The sequence below is a fragment of the Durotheca rogersii genome (genome assembly GCF_024521655.1).
Source record: "Durotheca rogersii strain YMJ 92031201 chromosome Unknown GGS23scaffold_23, whole genome shotgun sequence".
NCBI lineage: Eukaryota > Fungi > Ascomycota > Sordariomycetes > Xylariales > Xylariaceae > Durotheca > Durotheca rogersii.
The window spans coordinates 298,427-315,343 of NW_026251254.1; the positions used below are offsets into that span (position 1 = coordinate 298,427).

Sequence of the window (16,917 nt, forward strand, 5' to 3'; positions counted from 1 at the left end):
CTAATTATGGTCTTATCGATAAAGAAAGGTCCCATGTACCCCCGTACACTAGCAGGAGAGTTGTTTCATCCCGTATATTCGTACCCGGGTACCTGTGTCCACAGCTCGCCTCCGTTCCTCCTACATCTACACAATTTCAATGCGACGAAACCCCCTCCTATACCATCCCGACGACACCACACCTTTCACCCTCTCTGGTCTCCTTGCCCTGGAATTCGCAACCGCCCGCTGGCCCTCCTCCTCCCGCGCGCTAGAAAGAGATATATCTCGTATCCATGATATCCCATGTCCTCGCCAGGCTCTCCTCCCCGCGACTCTGACGGGGCAGCTCCCCGGGCTGCGTCCCCTATCGCCGTCCACCCTCCTCCTCCTCCTCGGCACGCCGAAACGTCCAATCCGGAACTCGACCTCCAGAAGCTCCAGTCGCTCCCCGCCGAGCAGCAGGACCTGTTTCTCCTCAACTTCGTCTCCGCCCTAACCAAGCATGTCCACGACCTGTCGGCAGACGACTGCACCGCCCAGCAGTTCTACCTCAAGAAGGAGGTCTTCCAGGTCATCAACCTCGCCACGCCCTCGCCGAGCCGCGTCATAAGGACCAATCTGGGCAAGATACTCGCCCATGTCTTCGGCAAGGGCGATAGGAAGCTACTCTTCGACACCATCAACGAGCTGGTCGCCATCGCTTCCGGCGGCAAGACCAAGACCGACGCCGAGATCCGAACCAAGCACGCTGCCGTTAGCTGCTTAGGCGATGTCTATGCTGCTGCCGGTGACAGCGCCATCGGCTTGCACCAGCTGGTCTGCGGCACCCTCGTCAAGCTGCTCAAGTCGTCCCAGACCCATGCCGGCTTCCGCGCCGCCGTCCTCGTCTCCCTGGCCAAGATTGTGGGTATGGTGCGAGGGAGTCTGGACGATACTATCGCGAGAGACATCTGGAAGCAGGCGCGAAATGCGGCATCTAGCGACAAGGGGTCTCTCGTCGTAACGTCCGCCTGTCGCTGTTTGAAGCTGCTGTCGAAGTACACCGCGCACTTCGACAATTCGGGCGATTTCGAAAACCTCAAGTCAACTATTTTCAAGGCCATCGACTCGAGCTCCTCGCACGTGAGACATGCTGCTGCTGATTGCCTGGCTGAGGCCATGGTGAAGAACCACTCCGAATCCGCGCTCGCGGCCGGCTCCGCGCCCAAGATCAAGAAGCCCAAGTCCAAAGCCAGCAAGAGGATTTCCACCCAGTCAGGCGTCGTGCTCGACGAGGATGAAGAGATCCCGTCGCGGCCTGGGAGCCCGGCACCCGGGAAGAAAAGCCAGGATCTGGTGCTGTCGCTGAGCGACATCTTCAGGACCCTGAGTGCCCAGTACGTCCGGTTGTCTACCGCTAATAAGGCCAGAGCGGCCATCGGTGTTTGTTACGGTAGGGTTCTCAAGCGGCTGGGAGAGAAGTTCGTCGAAACCAACTATCTGAGGATTGTCGAGCACCTCACCGTCGACCTACTTGGCCACCAAAACATTATCAATAATCGGTATAGGCTCCTCATATCGCGTCGCATTGTTGATACTATCCTACAAGTCGTGCTCGGCCGCAAGATTCTGGGCGAGTCGGGACAGATGTCCGTAGCTAAGGTGCTGATCAACGACATATTGAAGAATTATCCTCAAGTAGTGAAAGAGCGGCCCGAGCCGACGAAGTACACCTTAACTGCTTCCCTCGGCGCCCTGGCTTCGCTCATCCGATCGCTCGGGTCTGCTGCGAACAACTTCGCCGAATCCTGCCGCGACGGGCTCCTACAGATATTACAGCATCCCAGCTATAGCGTTCAAGTTTCCGCTTCATATTGCATGAAGACCTTTGTTCTAGCGTGTCCGCAGCAATTATTGCCGTGTTTATCCGTCTGTATGAATAGCCTCAGTAGGGAGCTGTCTCTGCTCGGCGGCCCACGGAGCTCACCTAGAAGGTGTATCGGGTTTGCTTACGGGTTGGCCGCAACTCTCAGCGCGAGTCCGGCTCGTCCTCTGTACGGCTCCCTCGATATTAATAACCGAGTGTATTCCATGGCGACGAACCTCCTTAAGACGAGCGGGCAGTCGGAGCTTCGCGTCTCGAGTAGCCAAGTTCAGGTCGCGTGGATTCTCCTCGGGGGTCTCATGTCTCTCGGACCCAACTTTGTCAAGATACACCTTTCTCAACTGCTCGTGCTCTGGAAGAATGCCCTCCCCAAACCGTTGGCCAAAGACAATTTCGCTCATCGCAATATCCTCGAAGTTTCCTACCTCACTCACGTTAAAGAATGCGCGTTGGGCTCTATTCTCTCTTTCCTCCAGTTCAACGGCCGCTTGCTGACGGTCGACGTGTCGAAGCGCATCGCCACCATGTTGCAAAACACCAGCGCATTCCTCAAGATGCTCCCTCAAAAGAAGACTACCGACGACATTGCCCAGAGGTTGATCCCCGCTTTGCAACTACAAGATCTAGATATGATGGTACAGCGACGGGTCCTACAATGCTACATCATGCTAGTAAACCAGAGCCCCCCCGGGGGCAGCGAGGCATTGCTCCAATCTAACCTCCTTACCCTCGCCATATCCCTCTTCGCCGATCCTGAGAACTACGCAGCGAACTCGTTAAGCGCCTCCATCGCCAACGCCGCAGGGACTTTTGAGACCATCTGGGAGGTCGGCGACAACTCTGGCTTCGGGGTCAACCATCTCGTTCGTGGCTTTAAAGTCAAGAGACTCCCCGGGCAGAAGGACGAAACGGCCGAGAACCCGGAAACCGACGAGGCCGACGCCGACGGAATCATCGATGGCCTCCTCTTATCTCCAATCTGTCCATCGCTAGAACACGATGCCGCCATCCTCTACGTGGGCGAGGCGGACCCGTCCATGCGCCTTCCAGATCCCGCGGCCACCGAGGTCGTAAATATGGCCATTCAACTATTCGCTTTCGTCTTCCCCCTAACGCCAGCCAAAGTCCAGGAGAGCGTTCTCGAGCAGATCGCGACGTTCGTCTCGGCTGGCTCCTTGCAGCGTGACCCTGGACGCAAAGCGGCTATCAACGTCAACGTTGCCTGTGCCCTGCACTTTGCGTTAATCGTCGCGGTCAAGGAGACGCAGTCTCCGTCTGGCGATATCACGAACATAGCGGTGGAAAGACTCCTGCAGGAGATGGCCAGGGGGTTCGTGGTCGACCCAGACCAGTATATCCGCAGCTTAGGCTACGCGGCGATTGCTCGCCTCTGCAACGCTTGTGGTAACTCGTTCACCAACAGCGAGATCAAGTTCCTAGTGGACACCATCGTGAGCAATAGGGAGCCCACCGCTCGCGCGGGATGCGCAATGGCCCTCGGTTCCATCCAGGCCAAAGTCGGCGGCATAGGAGTAGGGTACCATCTGAAAACCATCACTGGCATCTTGATGTCGCTGTGCAATGATCCGCATCCGACGGTGCATTTCTGGGCTCTCGAGGCGCTGGCCCACTCGGCCGACGCTGCCGGTCTGGGCTTTTCCCCGTATGTTTCTGGGACCTTGGGGATGGTGTCCCAGCTCTATCTTTCCGACACCCACCACCCCGAAGTATCCTCTGCGATTTCCATGAGCCTAGAGATGGAGCTGTCAACCACCGCCGCGATAACGCGCTGCCTCGATTCCATAATAAACGTTGTGGGCCCAGACTTGCAAGACTCTACGAAATCGCGAGAGCTGATTCTCGCCCTTATCGGACAGCTACAAAGCGAAGAGGACATTCTGGTGCAGCGCGAAAGCCTAGCGTGTCTGGAGCACTTATCCCTATACGCCCCGGGGCACATGGTCTTCGGCGACTACGTCCGGACGCTACAGAAATATCTCAACTCCGAAGTCCCTAGCCTTCGGGATGTGGCGGTGGACGGACTTTATAATCTGATGAAGAGGGACTCTCGCGACGTGCTCGAAGCAGCGGAGCCAGGCTTCGAGGAGCAGCTATGGTTCGTCCTCGACGTATCGCCCGACCACGACGGGATTCGCAACGTCATCCGTAACTGGTTGCGCCAGACCGCCTTGACGGATACCGGATCTTGGCTCGCCCGCTACCAGAACGTGCTGAAGATGACGCGGCCGAAAGCAGCCGAGGAACCGCGCAGCACCATCAAGCCAAGCGCTACCATCGATCTGCAGGACGAGGAGGTCGCCGGTTTCGCTGCCGCCGCCGGGGCCGCTAAAGACGAGAAGGACTCGGCGTCGAGCTCTGAGATGGAACCTCTGCGTTGGCAAGTGAGGACGTTCGCGATGAGCTGCCTTAACGAGATATTCGTCCTGATCAACAAGGATATCGCAATAAATGGAGAGTCGCAGGCCCAGTCTGTCCTGCAGGCGAGGATCGCAGACGTCATCCGGATGGCATTTTCGGCCTCGACGTCGAGCGTGCTAGAGCTGAGAATATGGGGGTTGAAGATCATCGGCGCTGTGCTGAGGATGTTTGGGAAGACTCCGGATCCCGACTTCGACGAAGCAATGCTTCTCGAGCAGTACCAGGCGCAGATCGGCTCGGCATTGACCCCTGCTTTCGCTGCCGACTCTTCTCCTGAGCTCGCCGCGGAGGCCGTCAACGTGTGTGCCGCTTTCATCTCGACTGGTATCGTGACGGACGTGGACCGCATGGGCCGTATTCTGAAGACACTCGTCACGGCGCTCGAAAACTTCTCGACGGACGTAGAGAATGCCGGGATCGGCGACCTGAAAGGTCTCAGCTCCAACGCCCAGGTTATGGTCAAGATGTCCGTGTTTTCGGCCTGGGCGGACCTTCAGGTAGCTAGCTCGGAGCAGAAGTACCTGCTTGATGTGTTAAAGCCTCACATCGGGACGCTTACACCGTTGTGGCTGGCTTCACTGCGAGAATTTGCCCGACTGAGGTTCGAGCCGGATATCTCGATGACTCTCGGCCCGCCGTCCATGTCTGGTAGCCTAGACACTATATATGCAGCCCTCAACCGGGAGACACTGCTTAAGTTTTATCAAGAATCATGGCTTAAACTGGTTGACGCCATCGCAAGCCTCATAGAGCAAGACAGCGAATTCGTATTCGACGCCCTGGACGGAAAGGAAGCCGACGCATCGGCCCCCAACGGGAACGCTAAGAGCGCCGACATTAACTACCGCGACGAGCCGGTTGCCTTCTTCTTTGTACTATTCGGGATCGCCTTCGAGGCGCTCGCGACGAGGTCGAACCAAGCCGATTCGCTGGCCACCCAGGAGCAGACGCTAGAGATACTGCAGGCTCTTAAGAAGATTTTGCACCCCAGCGTCTCGGGCCACGCCATCTACCGAGACGCCATCTTCTCCGAGACGATGGATCTGCTAGACCGTCTCGTCCTGACCGAGAGGCTCGACGTGCAGGGCGTCATCGTCGAGATTGCTCGCGCCCTCTGCGTCGCCCACCCCTCGGCGAGGAAGCAAGAGCAGGCCGAGGAGGGCGACTTAACCGAAGACATCGAGCAACTCTTCGAGCTCACGAGGATCATCGTATTGGTGCTCTCGGGGCTGTTGCCGAATTTGACCGGAGCCAACCAACCGGTGCGCCACCATCTGACCGAAGAAGCCGTCCTCCTCGTCAGGACCGGACTGAGTTCCATCGTAGACGCGGCCGAGGTGTTCCCGACGATCATCAAGACGGACTTGCACGCGTGCATAATCCACATCTTTGCCACCATACTCGCGACGCCTTCGTGCCAGGAGATCATCGTCCCACAGGCTCTCCCCATATTCAAGAGGTTCATGGCGAGCATGTCGGGCTCTCGCGGCTCGACCGAGGAGACGTCTGTCACAGACATGCAGCTCCAGGGCTGCCTGCGCCGGTACCTCTCCATCTACCTCAACGCGCAGAAGCGCGAGGCCCCGACTTCGCTGCAATGTGTCAAGAACTGCCTCCTGGCGATCACGATCCTCTTCACCGGCGGAAGCTCGCGGCTCGCGGCCACCGACGGCCTCGTCGCGAAATTTCTCGACGAAGTCGTCGACTGCCTAACCGATCGCATGGTGAGTTGCTCTCTGTTTTTTTTTAATCTCTGCCCCTCCCCCGGGACAGCTTAGACCACGTAGCTGACTGGTTGTATTTCGCTACGTAGACTGCCAAGATCGCGGCGAACTGCATCCGCACGCTGCTGCTGCAGCCGTCTCCGACGCTGGCGGACCAGTCCATCGCGCGGTACCTCCTGCCGCGGCTGGTGGGGTTCGTGGTGGACACGGAGCGGGAGGACCCCGAAGGGGCGCGGGGGCTGGTGGCGCAGGCGCTGACGCAGTACGCGGCGACGCTGGGCGGAGGCGGGCACGCGCAGATCGCCATGTCGGTGGTGGCGCCAGCGCTGCTGGCGCGGGCAGCAGGGGAGGGGGCGGCGACGTACCAGGAGACGAGCGCGCGGCTGCTGGAGCTGGCGTCGGCGGACGCGGCGGGGTTCCGCGGCGTGGTGGCGGCGATGAGCGACGGCCAGCGGGCCTTTGTCGAGGAGGTGATCCGGTCCGGGCGGCAGGCGTCCGGGCCCGAGGAGGACGCGGACGCGGGCCAGCCGAGCATCGCGCTCAAGATGGACTTTGGCGTGGGGGGTGAGGGTGGATAGAAGAGAAATTAGAGAGAGCGAGCGGGCGGGCGGGTTTGGGATAGCGAGCGGGTTTTTGTACATGCGGTATAGAGATATAGATAGTGTAGAGACAATACTACCCAGATGTGACATATTCTTATATGATGGTCCTGTCCCTCGCCTCGGCTCTCTTTTCCCCCCTCGTTCTCGAGGTGGCTTTGTAAGTAGGACCTTGCTCCCTCTCTCTCTGCGGGTGTCCTATGAATGAAGCGTGGGCGAGGGTGAGTATGGATGCGTAACCTCTTCACCTCTTCACTCGATGCTGGCTCGCCGTGACTAGACTCCTAGATTAACCCCCCCATCCCCTCCCCTTTCCATCCCTGGGCCCCCATCTTGTCCGTCTGTCTGAAGAAACTTACCGGCGCCTACCTACCCCAGTAACCAAACTTCCCACCCCTTCATAGCTCTGCTTCCGCCAGCGCGTCTTTTTTTTATTATCAGGAAAAAAAGAAGGGTTACCCTATCTGCATGCGGGGAGACTTTTGTCGAGATGGCAAGTATGAAAAGGGACCGGGGGGGGGAGAGATGTCTACCTAGAACGCCGAGTAGAGCAGAACGCGGCCCGGCAAGTCAGACTTCCCGCTTCCCGTATAGGAACGTGGGGAAATGCGCTGCTGCGCCGGTGGATCGCCGGCTGGCAGCGTGTGCATAGGTCCCCAGACCACGCTCGGCGAGAGCACGCGGGCTTGGTGATGATGTGGCGTGGGTCGGGCGAGCTGGCGGTGGGGAGAGATGTAGATATGGCTTTTTACCTACGTGGTAGGGATGCTGTGCAGGATATGGGCGTATATATATATGCGCACCCATGCATAAGGAGATCTGCGGAACAGCGTGCGAGGCGAGGACGTAGTGTCTATCTCCCCGACCCGGCTCGCCTCTCCGCGGCCCGGCGCCGACGCGGTCCCGTGGGGCGATGAAAACGAACAAGACAGCACCCGGAACACGGGACGAAGGCGAGACAGGGAACCGAGACGACGAGAGAGACGAGAGAGAGGGGAGACGGATGGATGGATGGATAGATGTTATTCCTAAAGCCCGCCCACCGCCAACGCACGCCGGCGCCGCGGAACGAACCCCTCCGTCTACCCCCGAAGAAGCGCGTGCGAACGCATATCTAAGTGTACACACCCTCTAGACGCCAGAGCCTCGCAACGCCTGAACTCCTCCTCCTCCTTCCCCTTCCCTCCTTGCGTCCAGCCTCAGAAACTCCTCGCCCTCGCCGCGCCCCGCAAGTCATCGTCGGCCCCCCCCCCCCCCCTCGCCCCGCGGCGCCAGCGCCCGCGACGCGCGCAGCGACGACCGGGCGAGGTCCGCCAGCGACCGCGCCTCCAGCCGCTCCAGCGGCACGTCCGCCTGCCCCGTGCGCAGCTTGTAGCTCGCGAGCCCGAGCCGCAGCCGCAGCGTCTCTGCGTTCTGTGCGCGGCCCCGCCGGCCAGTCGTTAGCATGCGTCCCTCTTCTTCTTCTTCTTCTTCTTCGTATGCTTTTCTGCCTGAGATCGCGTGACTTACCCGCCGCGCGTCCGCGCGCGTCATGGTGGGCTGTGGCCGGGGAGGCGGTGCTAGTACCGGTACCGGTATCGGTGCTGGTGTTGGTGTTGGTGGGGCTGCCTCGGCGTCGGGCGCGGTTACCGTCGTGCTCTGCGACGAGGCCGCCGCCGGCGATGGCGACGGCGACGACTCGTCGGGCGAGCGGGAGGGGTCCTAGGCCGCGGCCGCGTCAGCAAACACGCACCCGGGGGAGGGGGGGGGTCCTATCAGTCGCGCGCGGGAGCGTACTCGTGTGGGCGCGCGCGCCGGCTCGGCGTCCGTGGCGTCGCGCGAGAGCCGCCGCCGCTTCGGCGAGGAGTGCTGCTCGTGGCCCTGCGGCGGCTGCTCGGGGGTGCGGCCGCGCGGGGCGGTCGGGCCGTGGTCGAGGAGGCGTTTGGCCGGGCTGGTCAGCGCAACAACCGGCGGCCGGGAGGCCTTGGCCTGCGGGTCGGGGGAGCGAGCGGCGGTCCGGGTGTTGGCGTCGACGGGGGCCAGGGCGTGGCGGCCGCCCGGTAGCGAAGCCATCGCGTCGGACGGGTGCTGCGCTAGCGTCCCTCGCGGTCTTCCTCTTCTGCGCCTCGCCGCCGCGGCAGATCCCGGAGCTACCTTGGCTAGCTGGCTAGCTGGCTAGCGAACTGCGGTGGCTGAACTACCTAGCGGGTACACGTCTGGCCTGGTCTGGTCTGGCTGGCGGGAGGAGCAGCAGCGCAGAGGAAGAAAGAAAGAAAAAAAGGTCGAGAAGCAGGGAGGACACTTCTGCTGAGGTGTCGGGCACGGGAACACGGCGCGGTACGTCGGACAGAGACGGGAGAGGAGAGGAGAGGAGAGAGAGAGAGAGAGAGTGTGTGTGTGTGTGTGTGTGTGTTCTCGTAGTGTCTGGCCCTGGCAGTTTGGTTTGGCTGGTGGCACCTATTTAAACAGGGTCCTCTCTTCCCCTGAAGTCGCGCGTTGCGCCGCGTCTTCCTCCCACCCCGCGGGCTCGCGCGCGTTGCGCTGCGCGCTCTCGCTCCACTCCGAGCATAATAACGGCCGGTTTCTCTTCTGTTGTGCTTTTGTGCATCGTCGAGCACATACCCAGGTATTTACATATTTCCTCTTTCGCGACGGGATAAAAATGCCTATGCATGGGCCCGTGCGCTGCTGCTACTTTGGTACCTCCTCGTATGGATACTGGGCACTTTTACTATAGAGCAGGTACCTACGCACGTATAGGTACCTCTATGTCTACATGCCCTTAGGCACCCAAGGCAGATACATACATACCTATGCGTGTGGCAGACTTATGCACAAAACAAGGTAGACCAGGGGATCCTACACATACACACACAATAGAGGTGGACGGAGAGGCGGACAGCCGAGGCCAGTGAGAACAACCGTCCTCACGCCGGCGAGCCCGCCTAGATTCGGCACCGGCCTGCTCCGTCGCGACACGTCCCGGATGCCTTCGCCCGCTGCCGGGGCCACATGCACATGGCGCGCCGTCATCGCCGAGTCCGCCCTCGGATGGAACACATGCACATGGCGCGCCGTCATCGCCGAGTCTGCCCTCGGATGGAAAGGGGATAGAACATGCCATTCGCTCGACCAGATATATATTATTTCCCTTGCCCACTCCCTATCCTTCTCCTTTTTTTGGTGGGGGTATCGTAAAGCTATCCAGCCCTATATAGTAGCCTGTAATCTTTTTTTGGGGGGGGAGGGGGAAGGGGGATGGGTTTCATGACTGAATTGATAATGGGGAAACGAAGCCCCAATTTCCGCTCCTACTGTATCTGAGAAACACAACCCTCTCCCCTCCTCGCTTTTTTTTCTCTCACGTTGCCGTCCCTCCCCGCGGTGCCCAGGTTGTCTCCCCGGTCACCGTCCGCAGAGACACCCGCGCATACGTCCCCAGAATGAGCGCCGAAAATTGAGCAAACGAATAACCCTACAACGCCTTCGCTGAAGACGTCCAACCACCATTCCCTCCCCTCCCCTCCCCTCAAAGCCCGAATCCGTTCGTAGTCCGTCAGTCCTGCCCGTGTGGTGATGTCGTCCTTCCTAACGCCTCATGATTCGTCCTTGAAAAGGCCCCATCCGCGTGCGGTGCTTTTCGGTCCCGTGTTACCGTCACCAAATGCAAATTCGCCCCCTCCCCTTAACCCTCGACGAACCGTCAAATTCCCTGCCCCGTCCTTCCCTATGTCGTGTCTAATGAGTAGAGGGAGGTATCCAACGCAAAAGGTTGTTGGAAATTCTGCATTATGTCGTCCCACGAAAAGATCCCTTGGGCATTCTCGCCCGAGTTCACGCCGTCCATATCCACGTCGATCGGATCAAAATCGGCGTTCTGTCCCTTATCGAACGGCTGCCACGAATCAAATCCCATGTCCAGCGTCATGTTGAGCGTCACCCCATCCGAGAGGTCGCTGTTCGGCTCCGACGATGCGCTGTCCTTGATAGATTCCGGCGTATCGTTGGGCGTTATCGCCCGGTACACGTTCATGTCCGAGATCGCACCCCCGCCGCCGCCTTCGAGACCTCCCAACTTCTGGAAAAGATCTTGCGGATCAACCGTCAGCGCCCAGTTGTTGTTCGCTCCGGGCGCCTGCGACGAAATTCCCTCCTCCGCCTTCGCTGCTGCCGCCGCGTTCTCTCCGCCCTTGGTCCCGGCATCCGTCTTGGGCGTCCCGGCCCTTCCCCCCAGCGACTTAGCCAGATCGGTAGGCCTAGAGCCTGCCGCGCTGCCCTGTCGCTTCATCGAGGGCTCCCGAGACATCGGCATCGCTTCGGCCCGGCTCGACGGCGTCTGTCCTTGCTTCGACGCGTCATTTGCCATCGGAGAAGCCGAGGGCGGCGCACCCGGGGCCGTCGCTGGAGTCTTCGGCTGTGCCTTCACCTTGCCGTTCGAGTCGAGCCCGAGCAGGTTGGCCAGGTTCTCGGTCGCGTACTTCACCGGGTTTCGACTTGGCTTCACGTGCTCTTCTTCGATATGGTTGCGCTGGGCTTCCTCGGTAGCGAACCCGATCCCGTGTGCTTCGCAGTTCAACTCGGGGCAGTAGTATTGCAATTTCGGCGGCGCCTTTACTTCTGTAGGAGCCGGCCGCTTAACCATATCCGGAGAGGGCATCTTCTGCACTTGCGGCGACGAGCTAGCACTAGCCCCACCTGAGCCGAGACCGGACTGCCCGGTCCTGGGCTTCTTCCGCGCCGGCAGGTGGAGGTCCGCCTGCGTGACGGTGGGCTTCCCGATATACGTTGGCTGGCCGTTAGGAGACTGCGCGCCAAAGGAGAACGGAGGCTGCGAGGTCGTTGGCGCAGCGGGTGGTTGCCCCCCTCTGCTGGAGGTTCGCTGGTGCGTCTTGCCTAGGGTCTGCGGTTGCTTTTCCGCGTTCGCCGCGTTCGACGGCGCCGTCTGGTTTGTCGGAGGTGTCACCGTATGCTCGGTCGTTCCCTGCTGGGGCCCGGATGATTCTGTAACGCTTTGTTGCGGGTTGGGGTTCTTCCTCAACGCTTGCGGATATTGGGTCGCCACGTCCTTGGCCATGCTTTCGAGCATTCCTCGCACGCCGTCCAAGTCTTTGGGTCGCACCGAGAACGCCGGCTTCAGGACTGACATCTTATCGCCGTCCACGAATTGACGGATGAGACGGAGCCGCTGAATCCTAGTTAGTCGTGTGTACCTTACTGAAAGCTAGGTCGAACATACCATCTTGAAGAACAACCGAGCGCGCACATCATCTTTCACGAGGCTGTACCACCGGCCTAGGATTTTGCTGAGCTTGCCCATCTCTCCGACTATCGACTGGATCTTCTGGGCCATATCTTGGTATTGTTCGGGACTCATCGGGATGTCTGGGAACGTCTCCTTGGATGCGTTTTGATGCTCCTCCTGTCCGATGGCTTTGAGGCGTTGCATTTCTTCCGACAAGGAGAGCGGTTGCCCGTTATTGCCATTAGCTCCCCCGGTTCCTGCCTGGCTCCTCTTGGCCATGGCCTCGTACCTGAGTCTTTGCTCTAGCTGCTGATGTGATAGTTGAACTTGTTGAGCCGCCGATCCAGGTGCGGAAGCCTGAGCCTGCTGGGAAAGGCTACGCTGAGCAGGGTTGCTTGAGGGGCTCGGGGCCTCCAAGTCATCTGTACTTGCACGCTTCAGACTATTCTTCTGAGGAGCAGCCGGGGGGGCAATTTGAGGCGGCCGATTGTTCGGAGGCTGCCTGGTATTTCGCGCGGAAGCGGCAAAGTTTGCCCCGTTGACGTCGAGTCCGGGATTCTGCTGCCGTTGCTGCGAGATGTTAAGGGCGTTCGGCGGCTGGATGGCGGCTGGGACGTTGGCGTTGGCCGGTTGGGATGCCTGGGCCGTCTGCATGTGGTTCATCGCCTGTGCATTGGCCTTGGCCTTCATCTTCATCTGCATCAGCATCTTCTTGATGGTCTCGTCAGGTATCCCTTTAAATCTCTCGTGGTTCTTGGCCGTCTGCAACTCCTGGGGAGTAACCACGATGCCTGCGAACGCGCCCATATTTGTATTGGGCGGCTGCGTACCCATCTGAGAACCCTGTGGTTGTGGTCCCTGGGGTGACATATTGGGCTGGGACATCTGGTTGCCGGCCCCGCCGGGATTCTGCTTGAGCAGAGCCTGGAGCTGGTAATTCTGGGCGTGTTGCAATTGACTGAGTACCCGAGAGTCGACGTTTCGCTGAGAGATCCACTGCTTCAGTTGGATCCATTTCTTGATCTCCTGCGGCAGTCCCGGAAAGTAATTGGGATTCCTTAGCGACATCATTACCTTCGGCGGTACGTCCATCGAATCCATCGTCGCGGCGAGATCGGAAGTCATCGGGGGCCGGTTTTGTCCACTCATAGCTCGCATCCTATTTAGCTGCTGCTGAAGCAGCATCTGGTTCTGGTTCATCGGCATTCCGGGATTCGGCGGCTGCTGGCCTCCGTTATTCCCCGGGTTAAACTGAGCCATAGGATTTCCTTGTCCGAATTGGCCGGGGAGGGGCTGACCGCGTCCGGGCATCTGGCCGGCCGCCTTATTCTGGTTACTAAGCCATTTCGCCATCATATCGTCTGCCTTGTCCCGTGGGAGGGAGAGGAACAACTGTCGAGATTCGGGCGGCATCTGGGACAGCATGGCGTTCATGAGATGCTGGCGGTTAACGCTCGAAAGTGCAGCTATCCCAGTCATCTGCGGCCTCTGGTTGCCATGGTTGAAGCGCGGGTCCAGACCTTGTCCGAAAGGTCCGCCGGTCTGGTTCATCTGCGCCTGCCCCTCGGCCTGACCCATACCGATAGGAGTCCGGCGGACCGGCGTGTTCAGGGTATTTATGCCGGGGCTCTGTGATATGGCGCCGGCACCGTTTAATCCGCCCGGTTGGCCCTGCACCTGCTTGGCCTGGGCTTGAGCCCTAATCTGTGCCTGCGTCTGAGCGGCCATTTGGTCCATCTTCAGTTGCTGAGCCTGAGGGTGGGTGAACTGCTGCGGTATCTGGCGAGGATTACCGGCTTGGTTAGGACCCGGATGGTTACCGGGGTTGGGGCCCTGCACACCACCCAGAGGCTGAGGAGTAGCGTTCCGGCCGGGCCCGTTGCTCGCCGGCACCACCATCTGCCCAGCCTCCTGGGCCAGCATTCCTGCCTTCTGCTGGTTCATGATGCTCTCCACGTTCGAAAACGGGCCAAATTCGCTGTTCGGTGCTGCGGCCATCTGCTGTCCGGGTTGGCTCATCTGCCGCTGTTGAGCCTGCATCTGCATGGCTGCTTGGTTGTTTCCAATGCCCGCAGCAGCCTGTCCCTTCGAATTCTGAAGGATCTGGCTCTGGAAATAGGACAAGACGGGATCGACACCGTCTTGCTGCAGCTGCGCCAACTGCTGCGCACCGAGTTTCTGCTGGAGTATCATTCGGAGTTGATTTCGTTGAGGCTCCGGAGTTTGGTTTAGTCTCGCGGCGGCTAACTGCGAGACTTTGGCTCTATCCTGGGGCGACAAACTGGCCATGGTAGCATGTATCGATAGCTGAGGGCGCATCTGTGCCGCGCCCACCTGCATGGCCTGCTGGTTCGGATTCATGGGCAGGCCGCCCGGATTTGCCATGCCCATGCCGGGTGGATGGGGTTGCTGGGGCATAGGTGAGGCCTGCATCGGCTGCTGGAGGTGTGGAAATCCCGCCTGTGGTGGTTGTCCCATCCCCCTCGACATTTGCATGTTCTGGTTCATCAGCATCTGTGCCTGGGCCTGGGCCGCGGCTTGAGCATTGAGGCTACTCTGAAGGCTCTGCTCATGTGCTTGCCGCCTCTTAAACAGCTCTTGCACACGGCTGCCAATTTTTTGATCATAGGTTCCCTGAGCAAACATTAGCCCCGTCGGCAAACGAAAAAGGGGCGGAGGGGGAAAAGTAGAGGGGAGGTAGGCAAGAGATCCGCGATCCCAACAGGGTCAATGTATATTACTTGCCTTATCTTGTGAACTGATGAAGGCGTCTCGTTCAAATGTCAAGCCGTGTGACACAAGCTGTTGTGAGTCGACTGTGGGCATGGCGAGGAACGAGTTGGTGATTCTTACCACGATGAGTCAGTCCTTCATCCTTCTCAGGGCAGGTGATAAACGTTCTAGGACATAGGAAGACCGGCTCGTAGCACTCACAAGTTCATCGCGTTGCTAACGCGGAGGTTGACTTGCACCTGATCTTGCCAGCCGTTCGTCTGGACGGCATTCTGCATCATCTGCGTATATACGAACTGTGACAGCTGCTGCTGCGGTGGCCGTCGCACATGGCCACCGCCACCCATCTGTGGCATATTAGCGGCCATGGCCGCGGGTGAAGGTCAACGCTCTGTCAAGCCGTAGACGGATCTCGGCCGTAGACGTGCCTCCCGGGACCGAGGTGGATTGGGTCGGGGCAGATTGTCTGGCGAGGCCGCGACGTCGTCCGGATATCGATCAGCTCGTCCGATACAAGACGGCGAGGTCCCGGCGAATCGTGGATCAGTCAGCGCGAACCAACCACATCCATATACGGCCAGCCTGCGGTTGGGCCCAATATATGCGCCACGAGTCGAGTACAGTCGGGCGACTTATAACCTGGGCGTTGTCGGTGTGAATGAATACTGCGGATTCCCCGACGGCAATCACCTCATTTCCGGGACGCCAGAGGTCGGGTAAAAGGTCTACACACTCTTGGGGCGGATTGAGGAATCCGACCAGAGGGCCTTCGGACCGAGGCACCTGGCCAGCGTTGCTTCGGAAAAGCCAGGCAGGAGGGACGAAGGCAAACAGTTGTGGGGTTCTGCCGGAAAGGAAGATCTGGCGCGGGCAGCTCGCGACGAAAAGTGGTAGAGCGTTCCGCGGCGGCTCTCACGTTCTTGCAGCCGAATATGCTTGTCGAGACCGCGTCCACACGGGCGGAAGAAGCTGGTGAAGGGGCAGCTCGGATGATGTTGACGTGGGGAGAGATCGGGCAGGTTAGGTGTGCAGGCAGAGATAGATTTTCTGTCCCAGCGACAGCAAGTGGGCCGGGGGTTGTTGGCTGAAACGAAGTGCGAGGGACTGGAACTCAGTCGGCCAAGGTTAGCATTGGCAGACCACGACGTCGAGGGTGATTGGAGGCGGGCGGGTGGACGGACGGAGGGCGCAACAAGCAATGCCACAGGTTGGGTGAATAGGGTAGACGACGACTCTAGCAAGCGGTAGCGGACGGGGCGAGAAGATGCGAAGAAAGGGTGTCAGCGTCGCCAGAGGTGCGGGAGGGTTGAAGAGAGAGAGAGGAGCGACAAGAAGAATCGGGATGGCGTTGGTGGCAGATGGGTTTGGGGAGTGGAAATGGAAGAAACCAGGTAGGTAAGGCGGCAGGACTGTGAGTGGAAATGGAACAGAACCTTGACAAGCACAGCAGACCTTCAACCTTGGAAAGTAGCGGCAGCCACAAGTACCTGGGTATATTGTGACTACCCTGGGTACCTCGCGGCCCTACGAAACCAGCCCGCGGCCTGCAGGTACCCCGTCGCCAGGAGAGCAGGCGGGAGGTACATGGCGCCAGGTAGTTACCAGGTACCTAGACGGGTACTTGTAGTGGGTGGCGATGGCACCAGAGGTAGGTAGGTACTTGAGGAGGTACCTAGTAGAGGTAGCAAGCAGACAGACAGGGCGGAGCTGGGACACATATGAGAGAGAGCACACACACACACACACACACACACACACACACACACACACACCGCACCCTAGGCCAGGTTGCCGCGTGCAAGTTGGTTGAAGGCTTCGACGCCAATAGTGTAAATTCGAAATATTGGTAAAAGTGGGCTGGTCCGGGGGTGTCGTCCCCACTCCCCTCGCAGAGAGGCCTGCACACTTTGTTCCCTGTCCGTACTGGTACTTGCGCGATATGCTAGCAGGCATTTGTGCCGTACTGCATGGTACTGTGTAGCATTCCCGCCCAGTGATTGGCGGCCGACGGCTGGGCCACCATCCCAGACGCACCCAACCAAGTCTCTACGGTACATACATACCGTATGTACATTGATGCCAGCCTGTAGGTACCTGTGCATACCCAGACAGACAGACAGACAGACAGACAGACAGAGACAGAGACAGAGGACGGACAGAGTATAACCCGCCTACCGATGGGCGTCCGATACGTATGTTACGGCTACCATTTCCTAACGATAGTTCTTATAGGCAAAGCCTCCCGAGGCACCTGAAGGCTGACATACACATACATAACCTATACCTAAAGTACATCCATCCATCCCATACGGCTCTGACGATTGGGAAACCTAAAAGTGACACGCTCCGTTCGCC

The 16,917-nt window shown here is 59.3% G+C and overlaps 3 protein-coding genes across 3 annotated transcripts; 1 reads left to right on the forward strand and 2 right to left on the reverse strand.

The window, feature by feature from the left end:
• Positions 1–285: 285 nt before the first annotated feature.
• GGS23DRAFT_613778 (ARM repeat-containing protein) lies at positions 286–6,690 on the forward strand (the record flags this gene model as incomplete). Its single annotated transcript, XM_051520595.1, has 2 exons — positions 286–6,009; positions 6,099–6,690. The coding sequence occupies 2 exons, from the start codon at positions 286–288 to the stop codon at positions 6,585–6,587; spliced, it is 6,213 nt and encodes a 2,070-aa protein (XP_051369247.1). The 3' UTR covers positions 6,588–6,690.
• A 1,151-nt stretch (positions 6,691–7,841) lies between these two features.
• On the reverse strand, positions 7,842–8,907 carry GGS23DRAFT_613784 (uncharacterized protein; the record flags this gene model as incomplete). Its single annotated transcript, XM_051520596.1, has 3 exons — positions 8,385–8,907; positions 8,118–8,309; positions 7,842–8,021 (listed from the first exon to the last, which is right to left on the reverse strand). The coding sequence occupies exons 1-3, from the start codon at positions 8,658–8,660 to the stop codon at positions 7,842–7,844; spliced, it is 648 nt and encodes a 215-aa protein (XP_051369248.1). The 5' UTR covers positions 8,661–8,907.
• Positions 8,908–10,314: 1,407 nt separating this feature from the next.
• On the reverse strand, positions 10,315–14,930 carry GGS23DRAFT_606811 (uncharacterized protein; the record flags this gene model as incomplete). The annotated part of the gene is made up of 6 exons (XM_051519951.1): positions 10,315–11,772; positions 11,824–11,826; positions 11,863–12,620; positions 12,660–14,426; positions 14,571–14,677; positions 14,764–14,930. The coding sequence occupies 6 exons, from the start codon at positions 14,928–14,930 to the stop codon at positions 10,315–10,317; spliced, it is 4,260 nt and encodes a 1,419-aa protein (XP_051369249.1).
• Positions 14,931–16,917: the final 1,987 nt, after the last annotated feature.